Below are 18,058 nucleotides of genomic sequence, written 5' to 3'. Positions count from 1 at the left end.
ATGTGAGTGTTACAAGCTATTTAGGACTCAAAAGTCTAAACTAAAAGGTCTATTATTTTGAAAGGCATAGCCTAACATGTCAAAACAAAAGCAAAAAAGCAACAGCCACTCTTTCAACTGCTGTGAGGAAGCCCAATGAATCCTTATAACGAAATGAGGAAAATGAGAAGAATGGTTATCTAGAAATCGCCATTGGTGAAGTGATGAAGAACATTTACTGGCTTATTCTGAATCCTTTTAATTTTGCAACTCTTGGCTACCTCTGGATTTCTGTGGTACAGTGTACAGTTTTAAACAACTGCCTAAAGTCATGTGTAACTAGTCTGGTAAGTTTTATTAGCCTAATACTTACCTTTGCAGGTAAGAAAACATTAGAACTGAACTTGTAGGAACTGAATTGGTTTCGTTTTATAGATCTTTCTCATGAAAAATGGTGGCAAACAAGAAAGATTGTTTTTTTTCCAGAAAACATTATGAAACATAATTACAGATACAAGGTGGTGCTTTTTTTAAAAAAAAAAAATCTGTAGATTTGGGAGAACACAGGATTTGAGTAAAGGAGGCTTAAATGGAATCAATTTAGCGTGTTTTAACTATATCAATTTAGGCTTATTTGTCACAAAATTGTTTACATTTATCTTAAGGCATGAATGAAATAGGTTTGGTCACAACACAGTGACTTCTTATTGCAGAAAGCATTTTTATAAATGCAATAAATGTATTGCATTTACATTTATATTGCATATTTATTGTGAATGTCTGATTGTACTAACCTAGAGAGAAGATGTAGATGCCTTATAGAATGATATTTAGCTTTAAAGACAGGAATTATATGTAAATTGCTTTATTTATATCTATACATTTGTAATTTTTTCAATAATGAGCTTTTCTTTAATATGTAAATATGTGGTTTCTTAGTCATTTTTTAGTGTCATTCTTTGTATGCAAATTGTATCATGCCTTTTCAGTCATTACAATGAATTAAACTTAAGACAGTCACAGGAAACTCTGAAAAGCCAAATATATTAAGCATATACTCTTCTTATCCAAAGACAAAAGAAATACTTTTATAGCATTGTGCATATTTTTAAAAACAATGAAAAATATAAAGTATAGTATTCACTGTACTAAAGTAGTAGAGAAGGAAGACTATAAAAAGTCTAAATATAATTGTTCTTGCATTACATTCTTTTAATTTAATTTAAACTATAGCCCAAAACACTTAGACTTACTATGGATAATGGCACTTTAAAAATATTTGGTATTTTATATAAATCATTGCTGAAGACTTTACTACCACTAATGTATAATTGTATAGTTTTAAGTTTGAATATTTATAATTTCAAATGAGAAAATATTTGAATGCTGTTAAATGCTGCTATTAATGCTGTCTTTATTAAAAATTAAAATTTATTCTTTGATTATAATGAGAATTATTATAAAATATAAGATAGAAAATATAGATAAAGGGAAGAAACTATACTATTACCACTATTACCTCTGATTACATTTTCTCCCAGTACACCCCTCTAAACTTTGCACACAGTTGAGCACAATTTTTTCCATCTAACATTTTATTGTGATTTTTTTCATATAACATTATGTTGTAAGTTTCCCCCATAATTAGAAAATTTCAGGGAAATATGTTCTTTGATAAAGTATTCCAGCATATTTTTTGTTAATTTTCATATTATCAAAACTGATGTTTGCTTCCAGGATTGCAATTTTCATTTTATTTTAGCTTATTTTGATGAAGTCTAGTTTGTCTTATCTTTCTGTGTGGGATCCTTAATTTCAGGGTTTGGCAGGAGGAGCAGAAATTTCTTCCTTTGTTGTTTACCACCTACAGAGAAAGGCCCAGCTAATGTGGTAGCAGGAGACATGGTCTGCTAGTTTGACTAGTGATTGTAATAAATGTTCTCCATCTGGGCCTCCCACATGAGGGCTGGAGGGCCAATAGCTAGGAGACTGAACAAGAAATATAACTGGATCAGGGAAATCCTGTTAAGTGGACAACAATTTTCTACTTTCTGGGGTTTTTTTTGTTCCATATTTTGGTAGTCTTTAAAGGTCAGCTTTGACTTGTGTGGTTCTTCATTTTGAGGTATCTTTTCTTTCAAAATAGATTTATAGGGGCCAGAGAGATAGTAGAGAGTTGGATTCAGGTGCTTGCCTTGCTTGTGGCTAACTCCAGGAAGATCTCCAGCTTCACCTTAGCACTGCCAGGAGTGAGCCCCAAGACAGAATGAGAAATGAATCTTGAGCATCACTGGATGCAGCCCCAAACAAAAACAAAAATAAAGTTACTAAAAACTTATATAAAGGAGTACTTAGAATTGCCTTTCAAAAGGGTGTGAGTCTGAGTTCTATGCTTGAGCATGCGTATTTCATATCTATGTATTTATCTATTTATCTATCTACATATGTGTGCTTATATATATTTTATATATATGTGTATATACATATAATATATATACCTGTATAAACTGGTGGTATTCACTGACTTGCCATCAGAAATAATCGATATTTGGTATAGTGTGGTGTTGTTCTTATTGAGACACATTTCTATTGCCCCACTGTTTGAAAGGTTACACTAAAACTACTATTTGCACCAACAGTTTGCTTTTATGGCCAAACATCAGTTCTGAAGGGGTAAAAAAAAATTCAATTGCAGATATATTTGTGATTATGTCACAGAATGGGGACTCTGAAAGCTTCATTTGGAATAAAATCATGGGATAATTACTAACAAGCATCTAATTGCACAATTAAGGAAAATATTATTTTCTATATTTACTATCAACAAACAAAAACATATTAGGACTGGAGTGTGACTCAGTGTGGTAGAGGACACACTTGCATGACTTGCCAGTGTGAGGTTTGATCCAGGAACAACAACAACAAATTAAAAAAAAACATATTAAGAGCTCTTCTCTTTTCCCTGCAAATATAAGAGATTGGGGAATGGAGATTAGTTGACTCTGTCCACAAATCAAATGAAAGAAAAACAAAGAATGGGTAACTTGTATTCCTTTGTTTTTGTGTTTGATCATTTTTAAAGCAAATCTCCCTATGCTAGAGTACTGTATAATTTTTGGGGTGAGGAGATCATTTGAGTTACACCTGTTGGTGCTTACGAGCTACTCTTGACTCTGTGCTCTGGTGTCACTACAGGTTATGATTGGGAACCATATGTGGTGCTAAGGATTAAATTGGGTCAGCCACATGTTTTTTGGGGGAGTACACCCTGTGATGCTCAGGGGTTACTCCTGGATCTGCACTCAGGCATTACTCCTGGCGGGATCTGGGAACCATATGGAATACCCTTGATTGAACCCAGGTCAGTCACATGCAAGGCAAGCACCCTATCTGCTGTGTATCACTCTGGTCCCTATGTCAGCCACAAGTAAGGCAAGTGCCTTACCTACTGATTATTTCTCCAGCTCAACACTAGATGATGATTCCACAAGAGACAGGACTAATGGAACATTCCTAAATAATAGATCATCTTGAATACATGATTTATTCCCCAGCTTGTTTGCTGAGCACCTGGTATCCCTTATGCACTGTTTTAGGTGTTGGGGATAAAGTGAAGAACAAAATTGATGCTGCTTACTTGGAAGGAAAAGGAGTCTTCAGTGTGTTCAATAAGGCTGTTGAAGAATGTCTTTCCTCTGAAAAGCATGGGCTGTTCAGAAGGCCACAACAGATGCTTAAGTCACCCCCTAAGCTCCTTTTGGATCTTCTGTTTTCTCCTGGGACATATTTTGCTTGTATTGCTGTGTCAGCTAGAAAGAGATGCCTGTCCCTTGCTGGATAAACCTGTCACTGTCACTGTCATCCCGTTGCTCGTCGATTTGTTCGAGCAGGCACCAGTAACGTCTCTCATTGAGAAACTTATTGTTACTGTTTTTGGCATATCCAATATGCACGGGTAGCTTGCCAGGCTCTGGCACACGGGCTCCATACTCTCGGAATCTTGCAGGGCTCTCCGAGAGGGGAGGAGGAATCAAACTCGGGTCGAACGCTTATCCAATTTAATGCTTCGAATCCTGCAACTTATAGGTGGACAACATCATTCAAAGTAATTAGAAATATTCAGGTTGTCCTCCTCTGCCTAAACTTCTGTCAATCCAGACAACAGTTTGATAATTAGACCCATGGCATACTGTTCCAGGACATGTTTTATTATCATAGGGCTACTAACGCCAAATCCTTCTGTTGGTGACAAATTCTGCTCAAATAATGATCAGTGAGAGGATGAGCAATTTGTAGGCTTTCCACAACAGCAATAATTTCTTTTATTTTCCCTTAGCACAAAAAAAGTCTGAAGTTTTGTGAAAATGTTAGAAATACACAGAATAATCTGGTATTGGCCTGTACATAGTTTTGAGTTAGTGTTATTTTCTATTTTCATAGAAAAAGCTGAAGTGACCATGTTGCAGAAATTCTCATCAAAGCCAGCAAAAAAACAAACAAGAAGTGAAAGGCTCAGTTTATTATGCTAGCAGACCGGGTTGGGCTTGTATTCCAGAACTGGGTTCTGAAAAAAATGCCTCAGCTACAAATTGGGAGGCGGGGTGGTCGGTGGGACATCTGGGCAGCTGGTAGGGAAATAAAACAAAAATCTCCAAATTTGCAAAGCAAAGTCATGACCACCTCAAGGACACTTTGGATTATTTCAATGTTGATTCACAGAAGCCGTATAGTTCAGGCATAGCACTTTGATTTTGGCAACCTCTATTTTTCTCTGACTGCTTGGTTGCATATGTTGGGGATGGGGGAAAAAGGGCCCTGTTCTTCCTTGTTAGGAAGGGAAACAGGGATCATTTCCTTGTCTGCTGGAGAGATTGTACAGTGGGCCCCAGTCCAGGTTCAATTCCTATCATAGCATATGGTCCCCCAAGCCCCATCAGGAGTGATTCCTGAGCACAGAGACAGGAATAGACTCTGAGCACAGCTGGATGTGCACCCCCCACCCCTGAAACCAACGAACAAATAAAAAAAGTAAAAACTGGAAATAATTGATCTTGAATCCAGAATTTTAAAAACTTGGTTGACTAGTGCCACAGTCTTTTCTAATATGTGTGAGACTCGACTGTTCTTAAATATTCCTTTGAATGAGCCCTCCCCGCCCCCCCCATGCCTCCTGCCATTATCAATCCTGCAGAAATCAGAGGAATGACACCGTATAAGCCATATAAGCTGCAGTGATATTTTGTCTACTTTCCTGATTGATTTATGACTTTAAAATGTTTTGCTCTAAGGATACAAAATACAGTAAGCTGTATCATTAGAAAATGTCACGGAGGAAACACTGCTCCAGGAAGTTCCTTTTAAGAAGGTGTGGTAGTCACACAGCACAGTATTGACAACTGATGTTTATTACCTCCTTCCTTTCAGGGCCAGCAGCTTGATGTTGGCGCACCATATAATCTTAGTGAAGTGGTGAGTAATGCTTGTATTGCCAGGAATTTAACAGTGTTTGCACTAATAAGAGAAAGGACAATGGTTTTATTATAATAAAAATAATTCCTGGGGCTGGGAGGTAGCTAAGTGGCTGTACACATGCGTTGCTCATTCCTACCATCTGCAAGTGCAAAACCCCAAGTTTAATTCTCTGCATGCCCCATAGTAGCCCCACTGGGTGTGGTCCTGGTGACTCCCTGTGCTGCAGACCTGGGCAGCATGACTGAGCACTTGAATGTGGCCAGGCTGCTCCAAGGGCTGAGTTACCACTGCAAGGGACCTCAGGTCCTTCAAACCCGTTATTGCAAGAGGCCCTGGCAAATAAAAGAAAAGGAAAGAATAGAAAAAGAGAATAATTCCAAAGTTAATCACATTTAAGGCTAGAGAGATAGTATAGAGGTTCAGACACATGTGCCTGACAATAGTTCAAATCTTGGCACTGTCAGAAGTGGTCCCTGAGCACAGAGACAGGTGTGGCCTTGAAATACTGCTAGTTCTGACTCAAATAACAAACAAACAAACACCTCATTTACTTATCCCTGACAGAGAAAAGTGAACAAAAAGAGCTTGCAATCCTAATAAAAGAATTTTGATTTCTGGGCCACCAAGTGTGCTTAAGGACTACTCCTGGCTCTGTGCTCAGAGGTCACTCCCAGTAATGCTCAGGGAATTACATTCAGTGGCTAGGATTGAACCTGGACCTTCTGTATGCAAAACATGCACTCCAGCTCTTTGAGCATCTCTGTCCCCATTAAAGAATATTTAAAAGTCAAGTCAAGGAAAGATGTGTTTGTTTGTATAGAGAAGAGTGTAGGACTAAAATCCAAGCCTATGATTTTGGTTCCGCATGGCAGCGTGAATTTGGACAAATTACACAAAATTAATGGGATTTAGTTCTATTTTGTGTCTTCTAAGAGGGCTGGATTAGTGTTCAATGTTTCTTCTAGCCATTTTGTTTATGACTTTACTACTTTTCCACACCATATCCATTTATCCAGTTATTTAGTGACTCCAAGTGTCAGTGTGAATTGTGCTAAGCACTAGAGACTTAAGAATCAGTGAAATCGAGTTGTCCTGTTTTAAAGGACTCTCAACCTAGTAGGAGAAACAGAAGCATTTATAAAATCATGCCCAGGCAGCCACAAGAGAGTCAGAATAGCAAGGAATCTGAGAGACAATGAGAATGTAAAACAGCTTCATTTGTCTGAATGGCTTTCAATTGAAAACCAAAAAGATGAAGAGCTTTTCGAGAAGGGCTAGAGGGGAAAGATATAATTCAAGAGGAAGACCTTTGTACCAAAGCACAACTTGGGAATTATTAGATAATGGAAGAGCCTGTGGATGAACTCAAGTCTGGAGAACTTAAAGAGTGAGAATTGATCAAGCTGAGGCTAGAAATAAAACCTACAGGCCCAGGAGAAGGAAAAAGACGGCAAAAAGAGAAGGAACTGTGGGAAAGAAGAAGGTGAGGTGGGGGTTACCATGGCTTAAGGAAGGAATGACCAGCACAATTACAGTCACAGAAAAATCAAGTAAGTTCAGGAGAAATGAATAGGATGTGGCGTATTGGAAGCTACTGCAGTGTGCGGGGTTTTAAGGGTAGCTTTGGGGTAAATATTTTAAAATTTATTATTTTATTTTAGGCACCACAGTTTACAATACTGTTAATGATAGGGTTTCATGCAGAACAGAGTCCAGCACCACACCCCCGCTTAAGGCATCCAGACTGAATGCCTGGGTAGAATCCAGCTAAACCCTGTTCTGTCTCTAGGCATGACAGCTCTGCTTAAAATCCCTAAGATTCATATTCCTTCAAGCTGCAGATTCCTTGGCAGTTTTCTATTTCCAAATCACTTTATTATGGTATTTCAGTATCAGATGGAAAGGAAAAAGTTATACTTCTGCCTCCACAATTTCTCTTATTGTCTCTTGTAGTGCATGCAAGGGTGCCACTTTTGGAAATCTGTAGGTCGAGAAAACTGTGCTCTGAAGTGTGTAAGTACTATATTTTTTGTTTTATTTTGTTTTGGGGCCATATCCAGCAATACTCTGGGCTTACTCCTGGCTCTTCACTCAGGGTCATTCCTGGCAGTGCTTGGGATATCGTACGGGGTGTCAGGATAGAACTAAGATTGGTCACATGCAAAGTAAATGCTGCACCTGCTATACTATCACTCTAGATCCCCATGTTTCTGTCTTTTTTTTTTCTTTTTGGGCCACACCTGGCAATGCACAAGGGTTACTCCTGCCTCTGCACTCAGGAATTACTCCTGGAGGTGCTCATGAGAGCATATGGGATGCTGGGAATCAAACCCGGGTTGGCCGCGTGCAAGGCAAACACCCTACCTGCTGTGCTATTGCTCTAGCCCCTCCGTGTTTCTGTCTTAATACTAATGTTTCTTCAAAAGAAATATGGTCAAAGAGGAGTCTACTTGAATTTCCACTGGTTTTCAATTAGTTTCCTTTGATTCTTAAAATAAAAATCATGGTAGTCTGCATCATATGTAAAGTGGGAAAAAATTGAGATTACATTAGTGCAGTTGGAGACCAATGGAGCTTAATGCATACTAGGGAGTCCCAATTGCTTTAAACTTTGAAGACCTTTTAGTAGGTAGGATGTTAGGTATTTGTTAAATCTCCTAGTTCTGCACTTCTTAAGTTCTAGTGTGTTTATCTGGAAATCTTATAGAACACATATTCTGATTTACTAGGTCAGGGGTTAGATCTGAGTTTCCATACTCGAAACAAGTGCTCGGGTATTACAGTGCTGTTAACTCTGGATTACACACTGGTTAATAGGGTCTCAGGTTACTCAAATATTTTGAGTTTCCCTACAAGAAACATGGTAGTGATTAAATTCATACAAACACCTTAGTTTACTGCTCCTTATATATGAATATGTCCCTCCAAACTTTGATTTTACTTATAATTTAATTTGACTTCACTGCTTAGTATGTGGCATTGTTAAGGAACTTTCCCTATTCAGAAAATATGAATATCCTATGTAAAATGTACATTGTAAATACTCTGACCTTATGGATAAGAGTTTTGTCACTTAAAACTGGAATGTTTTGTTCAGGTTATTCAAGTGAGAGTTGAAATCAGTAAAGAATATGGTAACTTTGAGTCATCTATTTTCTATGAACAATTTCAATAACTGCATTGAGACTGAAATAAGGAAATTTACCTCTCCTTGCACCTTCTCTTGAATAGTATGTCCTCAGAGATCTCCACCGTCGGAGTGGCTGACATCCAAGCTGTGTATGTGACTCTGAGGGCCTCAAAGAATGGCATGTGCCCAAAGTTACAGCAGGTGTTGCCTGGACATTAGAACCATTCTGCCCTCTATAAACACTTTAATCTCTCTTTAGTAGCACTTTTAATACATTGCAATTTAAATTATTATTTGTCTAATTTTGTATTTAATATATTTTGCTCTCACATGTAAACGTAACGGGGGAAGAATGCTAGCCACCTTCTGCATATGGTATACCCTGCACTGAGCACAGTGAGGCGCACACAACAATGCTCAGAAAGCTCTGCCAGTGAATGAATGGAACACAGAGTTAGTAGACAGCAACAGTCCAGGAAGAAGAGTGGATGCTGGTGCAGCCAGGCTGGGCGGAGGAGCATGCTGGTCTTGGCTCTCCAGAGCCACTCTTGGTTTTTATTTCAGATTCTATCTTCCTCAGGGCATCTATAAACAGTCCCCTCTTCACTAGCCTGGTCCATAATAGGTTGCCTTCTAGTAAACTGGGATTTTTGAGGTGACATCAGACTCCTCTGTTTTTCTAGTGAAGCAAGAATCTATTTTATGGCTGTTCCTTCTGTGGCCTGACTGACAAATGAGTCAGGTCTGGGCATTTTTGCTCTTTTATTGGTTGTTGGTTAATGGTGGGGCTAGGAATTAATTTGCATGAACCGTATAGCTAAGTGTCATTAAAATGACCTACAACATTAAGAATTTTAATTTCCTTTCCCCCCCTTTTTTTTCTATGCAGAATGAGACCTATGCCACTGTTGGTGAGGTGAGTTGGCAATCATTTACAACAAAGCTGTTGTTCTCTATGGCTAAAGGCTAATGAAGATGTCTGAATCTAGTGCACAAAAGTATTCTCTTTCTTTTTTCTTTTTGGGTCACAACTGGTGATGCACAGTGGTTACTCCTGGCTCTGCACTCAGAAATTACTCCTGGCGGTGCTTGGGGGACCATCTGGTATGCTGGGAATCGAACCCATGTCGGCCACGTGCAAGGCAAATGCCCTACCCTCTGTGCTATCACTCCAGCCCCACAAAAACATTCTTTCTAGAAGTGCTATATGACTTTGGATATAACAATGAATATGTAATTTTATTTTTATGTAAATTGTCCTGGGTTTTATATATCTGTGTGCATATAATACATATATACACGTGTATATACATGCACACACCTTCATATATATGCCTTTATATTATTTTAATCTGACTTTAAGGGCTATGATTCTTTTCCAAATTTTAATTTTTTTATTGACTCACTGTGAGGTAGAGCATTACAAAGCTGTTTATGATTGGTTTCAGTCATACAATGTTCCAACACTCATTCCTTCACCAGTGTAATTTCCCAGGACCAATGTCTCCAGTTTACTTCTCATCTCCCCCCGGCCCCCAAGTTGTCCTGACCCCTGCCTGCCTCTATGGCAGGGAGCCTCTCTTCTCTCTCTTTCTTTTTCTCTCTCTCATTTTTGGCATTATAGTTTGTAATACATGCTGAAAGGTTATCACGTATATCCCTTTACCTACTTTAACACTCAGTTCTTATCCAGAGTGATCATTTCCAACTAATGTTGTCGTGATGGACCCTCCTCTATCTTAACTACTCTCTACCCCCAACACAGTTGTAGTAATTTCCAACCTTTGACCAGTCCTCCTGGCCTCTGTTTACCCTAGCCGTGGATGTCAGTTTCATATTATTTTATTTTATATCCCACAAATGAATGCAGTTACTCTATTATCTGTCCCTTTCCTTCTTTGTTTTTTTTTTTTTTTTTTTTTTTGCTTTTTGGGTCACACCCAGCGATGCACAGGGGTTACTCCTGGCTTATGCACTCAGGAATTACTCCTGGCGGTGCTTGGGAAACCATATGGGATGCTGGAAATTGAACCCAGGTTGGCCACGTGCAAGGCAAACGCCCTACCCGCTGTGCTATCTCTCCAACTCCAGTCCCTCTCCTTCTGACTCATTTCACTCAGCATAATATTCTCCATGTCCATTCATTTGTAGGCAAATTCCATAACTTCATATTTCCTATCAACTGTGTAGTATTCCATTATGTAGATATACCATAGTTTCTTTATCTAGTTGTCTGTTCTTGAACACTCAGATTGTTTCCAGATTCTGACTATTGTGAATAGTGCTGCAATGGACATCAAGTGCAGATGCTCTTTCTACTTTGTGTTTTTGAACCTCCAACATCTATTCCCAGAAGTGATATTGCTGGGTCAAGTGAAAGCTCAGTTTCTAGTTTTTTGAGGAATGTCCATATTGTTTTCCAAAAGTCTGGACCAGTCAGCATTCCCACTAGCAATGAATGGAGTCCCTTTCTCCCCACATCCCCATACCCGCTGTACTATTGCTCCAGCCCCAGTCATTGTTTCTTTTGAGGCACAGAATCTTAGTTTAACATAGTTCCATTTGTTAATCTTTGCTTCCACTTGCTTGGTTAGTAGTGTTTCATTTTTGAAGATGCCTTTAGCTTCAATGTCATGGAGGGTTTTTCTACGTTTTCTTTCATGTACCTTATGGACCCAGATCTGATGTTGAGGTTTTTAATCCATTTTGATCTGACTTTTGTGCATGGAGTTAGATAGAGATGAGTTTATATTTTAACATGTAGCTGTCCAGTTTTTCCAGAATCACTTGTTGAAAAAGCGTTCCTTGCTCCACCTCATATTTCTTGCTTCATTATCAAAGATTAAGTACTGTAAACTTGTAAGTGATGGCCTTACAAAATTTAATTTGAACACTGAAGTTAGTCAGAAGACTTATCCATGATAATTTTAAACAGAAATAAGAACTTTCTATGGTCTTTTCAGAGGCAACTGAGAAAAAAATCAAGCTAGGTTTGCTGGTTACTGCTTCATCTTTCATCTTACTGCCCCCAGCCCCCCTCCCCCGCCTTTCTCTGTGCTGATCATGTATGCCTGCTGCTCTTCTGTGAGTATAGCAAGCACATATCTGTCTCTTGGATTTTGTCTTTGTTCATATCTTTGCCAAACCAGCTTCTTTGAACTACTTTGAGCTGGACTGGAGTGTGCCACTACATGAGCCTTATTACATTGTCTAGTCACATTGTTGCCTAGTAATGCCTCATGCATTTGACTTGTTTTATTTTCTTTATACTTTTCATTGCCTGAATACTTTCTATTAATAAAAATGTTTAAAAATTTTTATTGGCTATTCCCACCTATGAGGATGTAAATTCTGTAAAGGCAAGGAACATACCTATCCAGCTGTCATATTTCTAGAGCCTAAAAGAGTGCTTAGCACATACAAGGTTAAAGTATTTCTTTCCTTTTTTGCTTTTTAGTATATTTGGAAACATTTTATTTTATTATTAAAAAAATTTTTTTTATTAGTGAATTACTGTGAGGTACAGTTACAGATCTTACAAATTTTTGTGCTTGTGTTTCAGTCATACAATGCTCGAGTACACATTCCTCCCCCAGTACCCATTCTCCACCCCCAGTGATCCCAGTGTCCCTCCCCCCCCAACTCCATCCCCCTCACCCCATGGTTACACTAGTTCTTAAGTTAACTAATTTGTTTTTGTTTTTGTTTTTGGGTCACATCCAGCTATGCTCAGGGGTTACTCCTGGCTCTGCACTCAGAAATTACTCCTAGTGGTGCTTGGGGACCCATATGGGATGCTGGGGATCGAACCCAGGTCGGCTGAGTGCAAGGCAAATGCTCTACTCCCTGTACTATCACTTCAGCCCCAAGTTAACTATTTATTTATTTAGAACTGATTTTTAATTTTTTTTTTTTTTGCTTTTTGGGTCACACCTGGTGATGCACAGGGGGTTACTCCTGGCTCTGCACTCAGGGGACTATATGGGATGCTGGGAATCGAACCTGCGTGGGCCGCATGCAAGGCAAACACCCCATCCACTGTGCTATTGCTCCAGCCCTATTTATGACTAATTTTTTTTAAAGGAAATAAAGTCATATTTAATTTGCACAAGGGGAATTGCAGTACAGTTGTTGGGTATGTCCCTCTTATATTAGAGGAAAAGCAAAAAGGATGATGATATAGCTGATCTTGTTACTATTGGGAAAATGGCATTATGGAAGGGAACAGAAAGAGCAAACTGATACAGACCTAGAAAGCATGTATGTGATCTCTCTGATAGAAATGGCAGTTCTTTAGGCTGGAATTTACAGCATAAATGCTCTCTCCAGAAGGTTTAGATTTTGTGAATTTGTTAGGTCTAAGAAACTTAATATTCTCTCATGGTACCTTGAGCTTGAGAAACACTGGATAGCTTTATTTATTTATTTATTTATTTATTTATTTTTGCTTTTTGGGTCACATCCAGTGATGCTCAGGGGTTACTCCTGGCTTTGCACTCAGGAATTACTCCTGGCAGTGCTTGGGGGACCATATGGGATGCCGGGGATCGAACCCGGGTTGGCCGCGTGCAAGGCAAACGCCCTACCTGCTGTGCTATCACTCCGGCCCCCAACACTGGATAGATTTATTAGAAGTCCAATGCTAGAGGAGAGAGAGAGAGAGAGAGAGAGAGAGAGAGAGAGAGAGAGAGAGAGAGCGCATATTAAACCATATTAACTCTAAGCTTTGATTCCAACTGCAGTGTCATTTAAACTCCTAAAACAACTTTCCAAGTCTGTGGGTATATAATGTACAACTTAGTGATTATAGTTAATAAACTGTATTATGTAGCTGAACATTGCTGAAAAAAATTGATATTAAATTTATCACCACATAAAAGAAGAGTTATTATGTACTGAGATAGACATATTAGCTAATGCTTTAGTGGTAATTATTTTGCAATATATAATTGTGCTAAATCAACATGTTGAATGCTTCAAACTCACACTATATTATAAGCAAATTAATATCAATAAGTTGGGAAAATACAAGCTTTCTAAAAGTAATCAAAATAAAAATATTAAAATAGATAGGCAGATTAGAATTTTTACTTTATTTTCTTATTATTTTAAAAAATGAATCCCTGTGAAATACAGTTATAGAGTTACAAACTTTTGTGATTATGTTTCAGTCATGAAATGACCGAGTACCTATCCCTCCACCAGTGCCCATTATCCACCACCAATGTTCCCACGTCAGATCAGAATTTTATTACATATCTCCACTGGGGTAAAATGAAGAAAAAGTAGTTCCACAATGTCCTGATAGACAAGACTAGCTTGATTTCCTAATGCATGTTATTCTAGCTCCTTTTTTCATCTCCAATATTTTTTAAACTGGAAAAAACCCCATATACCATGATAATTTTACTTCTCCTTGGCATTTTTATTTCTTTTATTTTTCGGCCACAGCCAGTATCAATATGGTCCTCAAGAGAACCAGGAGTAATCCCTAAATTCAGAGCCAGTAGTAAGACCTGAGCACTGCCAAGTGTGGACAAAAACATAAAATAAAATAAACATAATTTTCACCTGTGGCCACCTTAGAATATCCTGAGGCCCACAGGAAATCTGATAGGCTCCCTTTGAGAAACACTTCTCTAGTGTATCATCATTACAGGGGCATAAAATAAATTTATTGAATCATGAGTCAAAATAAAGAAATAAAATTGAACAGAATAGAAATTATAAGATTTCATTTCAGGGAGAGCATTTTCTTTTGGAATGATGAAAAGACTCCAAAGTTAGACTGTGGGACTGATTACATGATTTTAGAAATATACTTGAGCTGTATGCTTCATTTTCATTTTTATTCTTTAAAAATACATTTATTGAAACAACCCTGTATTATAACATTGTATAAGTTTCATGTATGCATCATTATACATCAATGTCTCTCTCTATATATATTACCAAAAAAGAGTAATTTTTTTTTTTTTAGTTTTAAAGTACTTTCCCCCAAAACATTGTTCTTAGTGAAACCCTAGGGAAGTGGCTTTCCTTACTGCACAGGGCAGTTGACACACAGCAGCACTGGAAGCAGGTTATGATCATTTTATTTCTGATTCATCTTTGTCATTTTATCTGAGCTTTTCACTTACTTTTTTTGTTCTTTGTTACTGGGTCACACTTAGTGTTACACAGGGTTTACTCCTGGCAGTGCTTGGGGTGCTAGGGATTGAATCCGGGATGGCTGTGTGCAAGGCAAGCACCCTACACATTGTATTATCTCTTCATTCCTTTCACCTATGTTTGTAATTTAATATTTTTCAGTAGTTTGTTGTATATACACAAATTTTTGCAAGGATGTCAGTCCTGGATTTCATTGTGTACAACTTTTCATAACACTAGATCTGTATGTACCCTATTAATTATTATTTTAATTGGCAAAGCCACTCAATATGTTTTTGAAATATTAATAAAAAGAAATTCATTAACCATTTTAATTGGCAAAGTAAAAAATCTAGCAAAGTATTAATTAAATATTAATTAAAATATTAACTTCCACAATATTAGCAAAAGAAACTAGGATGCTTCAATTGGATCAAATGATATAATCAATTGTATTTTTCTAGGCCCATATAAATAGCATAAATGTTAAGTAAATAAAATATATTTTTATTTTTATCTACAGTAAATAAAATATGTAAAAACAATATAGTTCAGTCAAACTGTCATGGTAACAGAAGTATCGCTTAGAGGTAGGTGTTAGAGTGTCGCTCTTCATATGGGGTCATACATTTAGTATATGTACACTTCTTAAGTAGTCTAGCTTTCTATTTAGCTTTGTTTATATTTATATGTACACGTATGTATGACATTTACCCATATAGACATATTTGTATATTTAGAAAATATTTCTTTTAGTTCATGCAAGACAAATGTTTATCACTGGGGGCTGATACCATCCTGATGGTGAAATAGGTGATGTCCATGTTCAGGCTCCATCATCAGACAGCCAGGTGAAAGCAATCATGTGAGAAAATACTGTTTTCACAAATACAAGAAACAGCGGTGAAGCTGAAGTAACTGCTGGAGCACAGAGATCTGAAAAGTGTGATTATTTTTTGCTGCCTCTGAAGGTGCTTATCTGACGACAGCCACTAACAGACGGTGACTGTAAGATTGACAGCTGAAGTGATCTATATGTTAATATATGAGACATTCAGATTTCAAAACTCAGTTGCAGTGCTCTGAGTGGAATGGTCCTTGTCTCCACAGCGAGAATCCTGTGAGGTCGGCTGCAGTGGTGCAGAAGGTGCATATGAGGAGGAAGTGCTGGGTAAGCAGACCAGAAATCTATAAATCATCTAATCTGCTCCATGGACTTGGACTTATGTCAGGAGTAAGGGCCACACTGATGGTTATATAGGATATCAATATGATATATATATGCATATATATGCACACACGTACATACAGATATATAGATATAGCTTTGATTCCAAATATTAATATCAATAGATATATAGGTTTATCTATACATATATAGATAGATATCAGATATATCTAATCCATTCTATACCTATATATCACTCAATTGTTTGAAATGTAGCCATCATTTCTAGAGCCAGAGACCCAGCACGACTCTTCTTTCAGTGCAGAATAAAGGAAAGTCAGTACAGGGTGAATATATGGAATTTGAGATTTGCCCACAAGTTCAATAAATGCTGTCACTTCTATCTTAATGAGAGTGATCAGCATGAGCCCAGAGTAAGATTTGTATCAGGAAATGCCACTGCCCTAATAAATTTAAAGATAGAAATATTTTATTTAATGTTTTTTTCTTTTTTTCCCCTCTTTGTTTATTTGGATTTGGGGCTGTACCTGGCACCGGCGCCTTTGTGGATGGAAAGACATTATTAAGTTATTGATATAAACTAATTGAGATGTAGATTTAGCACAATCCAAAGTTTCCCCCTACCAAGAAATAGCACTGTAGTATTGTTCTCCTATTGTTCATCGATTTGCTCGAGCGGGCACCAGTAATGTCTCCTTTGTGAAACTTGTTGTTACCGTTTTGGGCATATCGAATACGCCACGGGTAGCTTGCCAGGGTCTGCCATGCTGGTGGGGTACTCTCGGTACCTTGCTGGACTCTCCGAGAGGGACAGAGGAATCGAACCTGGGTTGGCCGCATGCAAGGCAAATGCCCTACCTGCTGTGCTATATGTGTGTGTGTGTGTGTGTGTGTGAGTGTGTGTGTGTGTGTGTGTGTGTGTGTGTGTGTGTGTGTGAGACCTTAAATCTTGGGAGGGAGGATAAAACTAGAGAAATAACACTTCTTGGTTGCAAATTTATTACATGGCCACTATAATCAAAACAGCTCACAAAACTGGCATAAAGATAGACAATTACAACGGGCATGAAGACAGACAATGTGCCAGAGTTTAGCGCAAAATAAATCTGTACACATGCCGTAATTAGATTTCAATGAGGGTGACAGCATCATTTAATAGGGTGGGGGGAGGAGATAGTCTTTCAGAAAATAGTATTGTATCATTTGTCATCCCGTTGATCTTTGATTTGCTTGAGTGGGTGCCAATAATGTCTCCATTCATTCCTGTTGCGTGCTAGTGTAGCCAGTGGTATCTGCTTGCTCCACTACCTAGCCACCGCCATGCTCCAAGCTGCTTTCCGGACACTTGGGCCGAACCTCAAATACGAGTGAAGCCCCACAGAACCAGGTAAAGCAGAACTTTGTGACCTTGGACTCCAGGCTCAACGAGACCCAGAAACAAGATCCTCTGTCTGCCTCCTCCAATCTCCAGTGCTCCAGGGATCAAACCCAGAAGCCCCACCCTACCCGCACCAGATAAATACTTCATTGGCCGACCTCCACTACCTCCACTACCCAGCCACCGCCACACTCCAGGCCACTTTTCCACACCATAGGACACTTAATACCCATTTTCCTTAATTTCCGCACCATATTTGATGGGATTCAGATATGATGTGAACCATAGGAACACCTGTAAGGGCAATTAGAGGCCACCCTAAAAGCTTCCATCCCTCTCAGAGAGCCCGGCAAACTACCCAGAGTACCCCACCCGCATGGCAGAGCCTGGCAAGCTATCCGTGGCTTATTCGATATGTCAAAGACAGTAACAACAATGGGCTTCATTCGCCTGACACTGAGAGCCCCCAGTATGGCAGTGTTAAGAAGGATGAGCAAGGAGAGGCTGATAAAATTTCAGGGACGAACTAGACTGCCAAAACGAAGGACTAAAAAAAAAAAAATGACAGGAAATAGTATTCAGAAAATGAAATGCCTGCATGTAAATTAATGTAATTGAATCCTTACAGAGCATCATAAAAATTAATTTTAGAAAATGGTCCCATGCCCCAATAAGACTTCAAATGATAAAACTCTTAGAAGAAAAGTTTCATTTTTGTTTGACCTGTGACCATCCAGTGCTTTCAGACCAATTTGTTGAA

At 38.4% G+C, this 18,058-nt stretch overlaps 1 protein-coding gene across 2 annotated transcripts in view; it reads left to right on the top strand.

The window, feature by feature from the left end:
• The first annotated feature begins 203 nt into the window (after window positions 1-203).
• The window catches only part of ROS1 (ROS proto-oncogene 1, receptor tyrosine kinase), a 128,350-nt gene continuing 110,495 nt past the window's right edge, over window positions 204-18,058 (top strand). For both annotated transcript variants that reach the window (XM_055136541.1, XM_055136540.1), the window contains exons 1-5: window positions 204-326; window positions 5,404-5,448; window positions 7,405-7,464; window positions 9,471-9,497; window positions 15,842-15,902. In XM_055136541.1, coding sequence (XP_054992516.1) covers window positions 204-326; window positions 5,404-5,448; window positions 7,405-7,464; window positions 9,471-9,497; window positions 15,842-15,902 — 316 coding nt within the window. The remainder of the gene's footprint in view (window positions 327-5,403; window positions 5,449-7,404; window positions 7,465-9,470; window positions 9,498-15,841; window positions 15,903-18,058) is intronic.

This window comes from Sorex araneus, chromosome 4 (genome assembly GCF_027595985.1).
Source record: "Sorex araneus isolate mSorAra2 chromosome 4, mSorAra2.pri, whole genome shotgun sequence".
Classification (NCBI taxonomy): Eukaryota; Metazoa; Chordata; class Mammalia; order Eulipotyphla; family Soricidae; genus Sorex; species Sorex araneus.
This window is presented reverse-complemented; position numbering and strand designations above follow the sequence as displayed.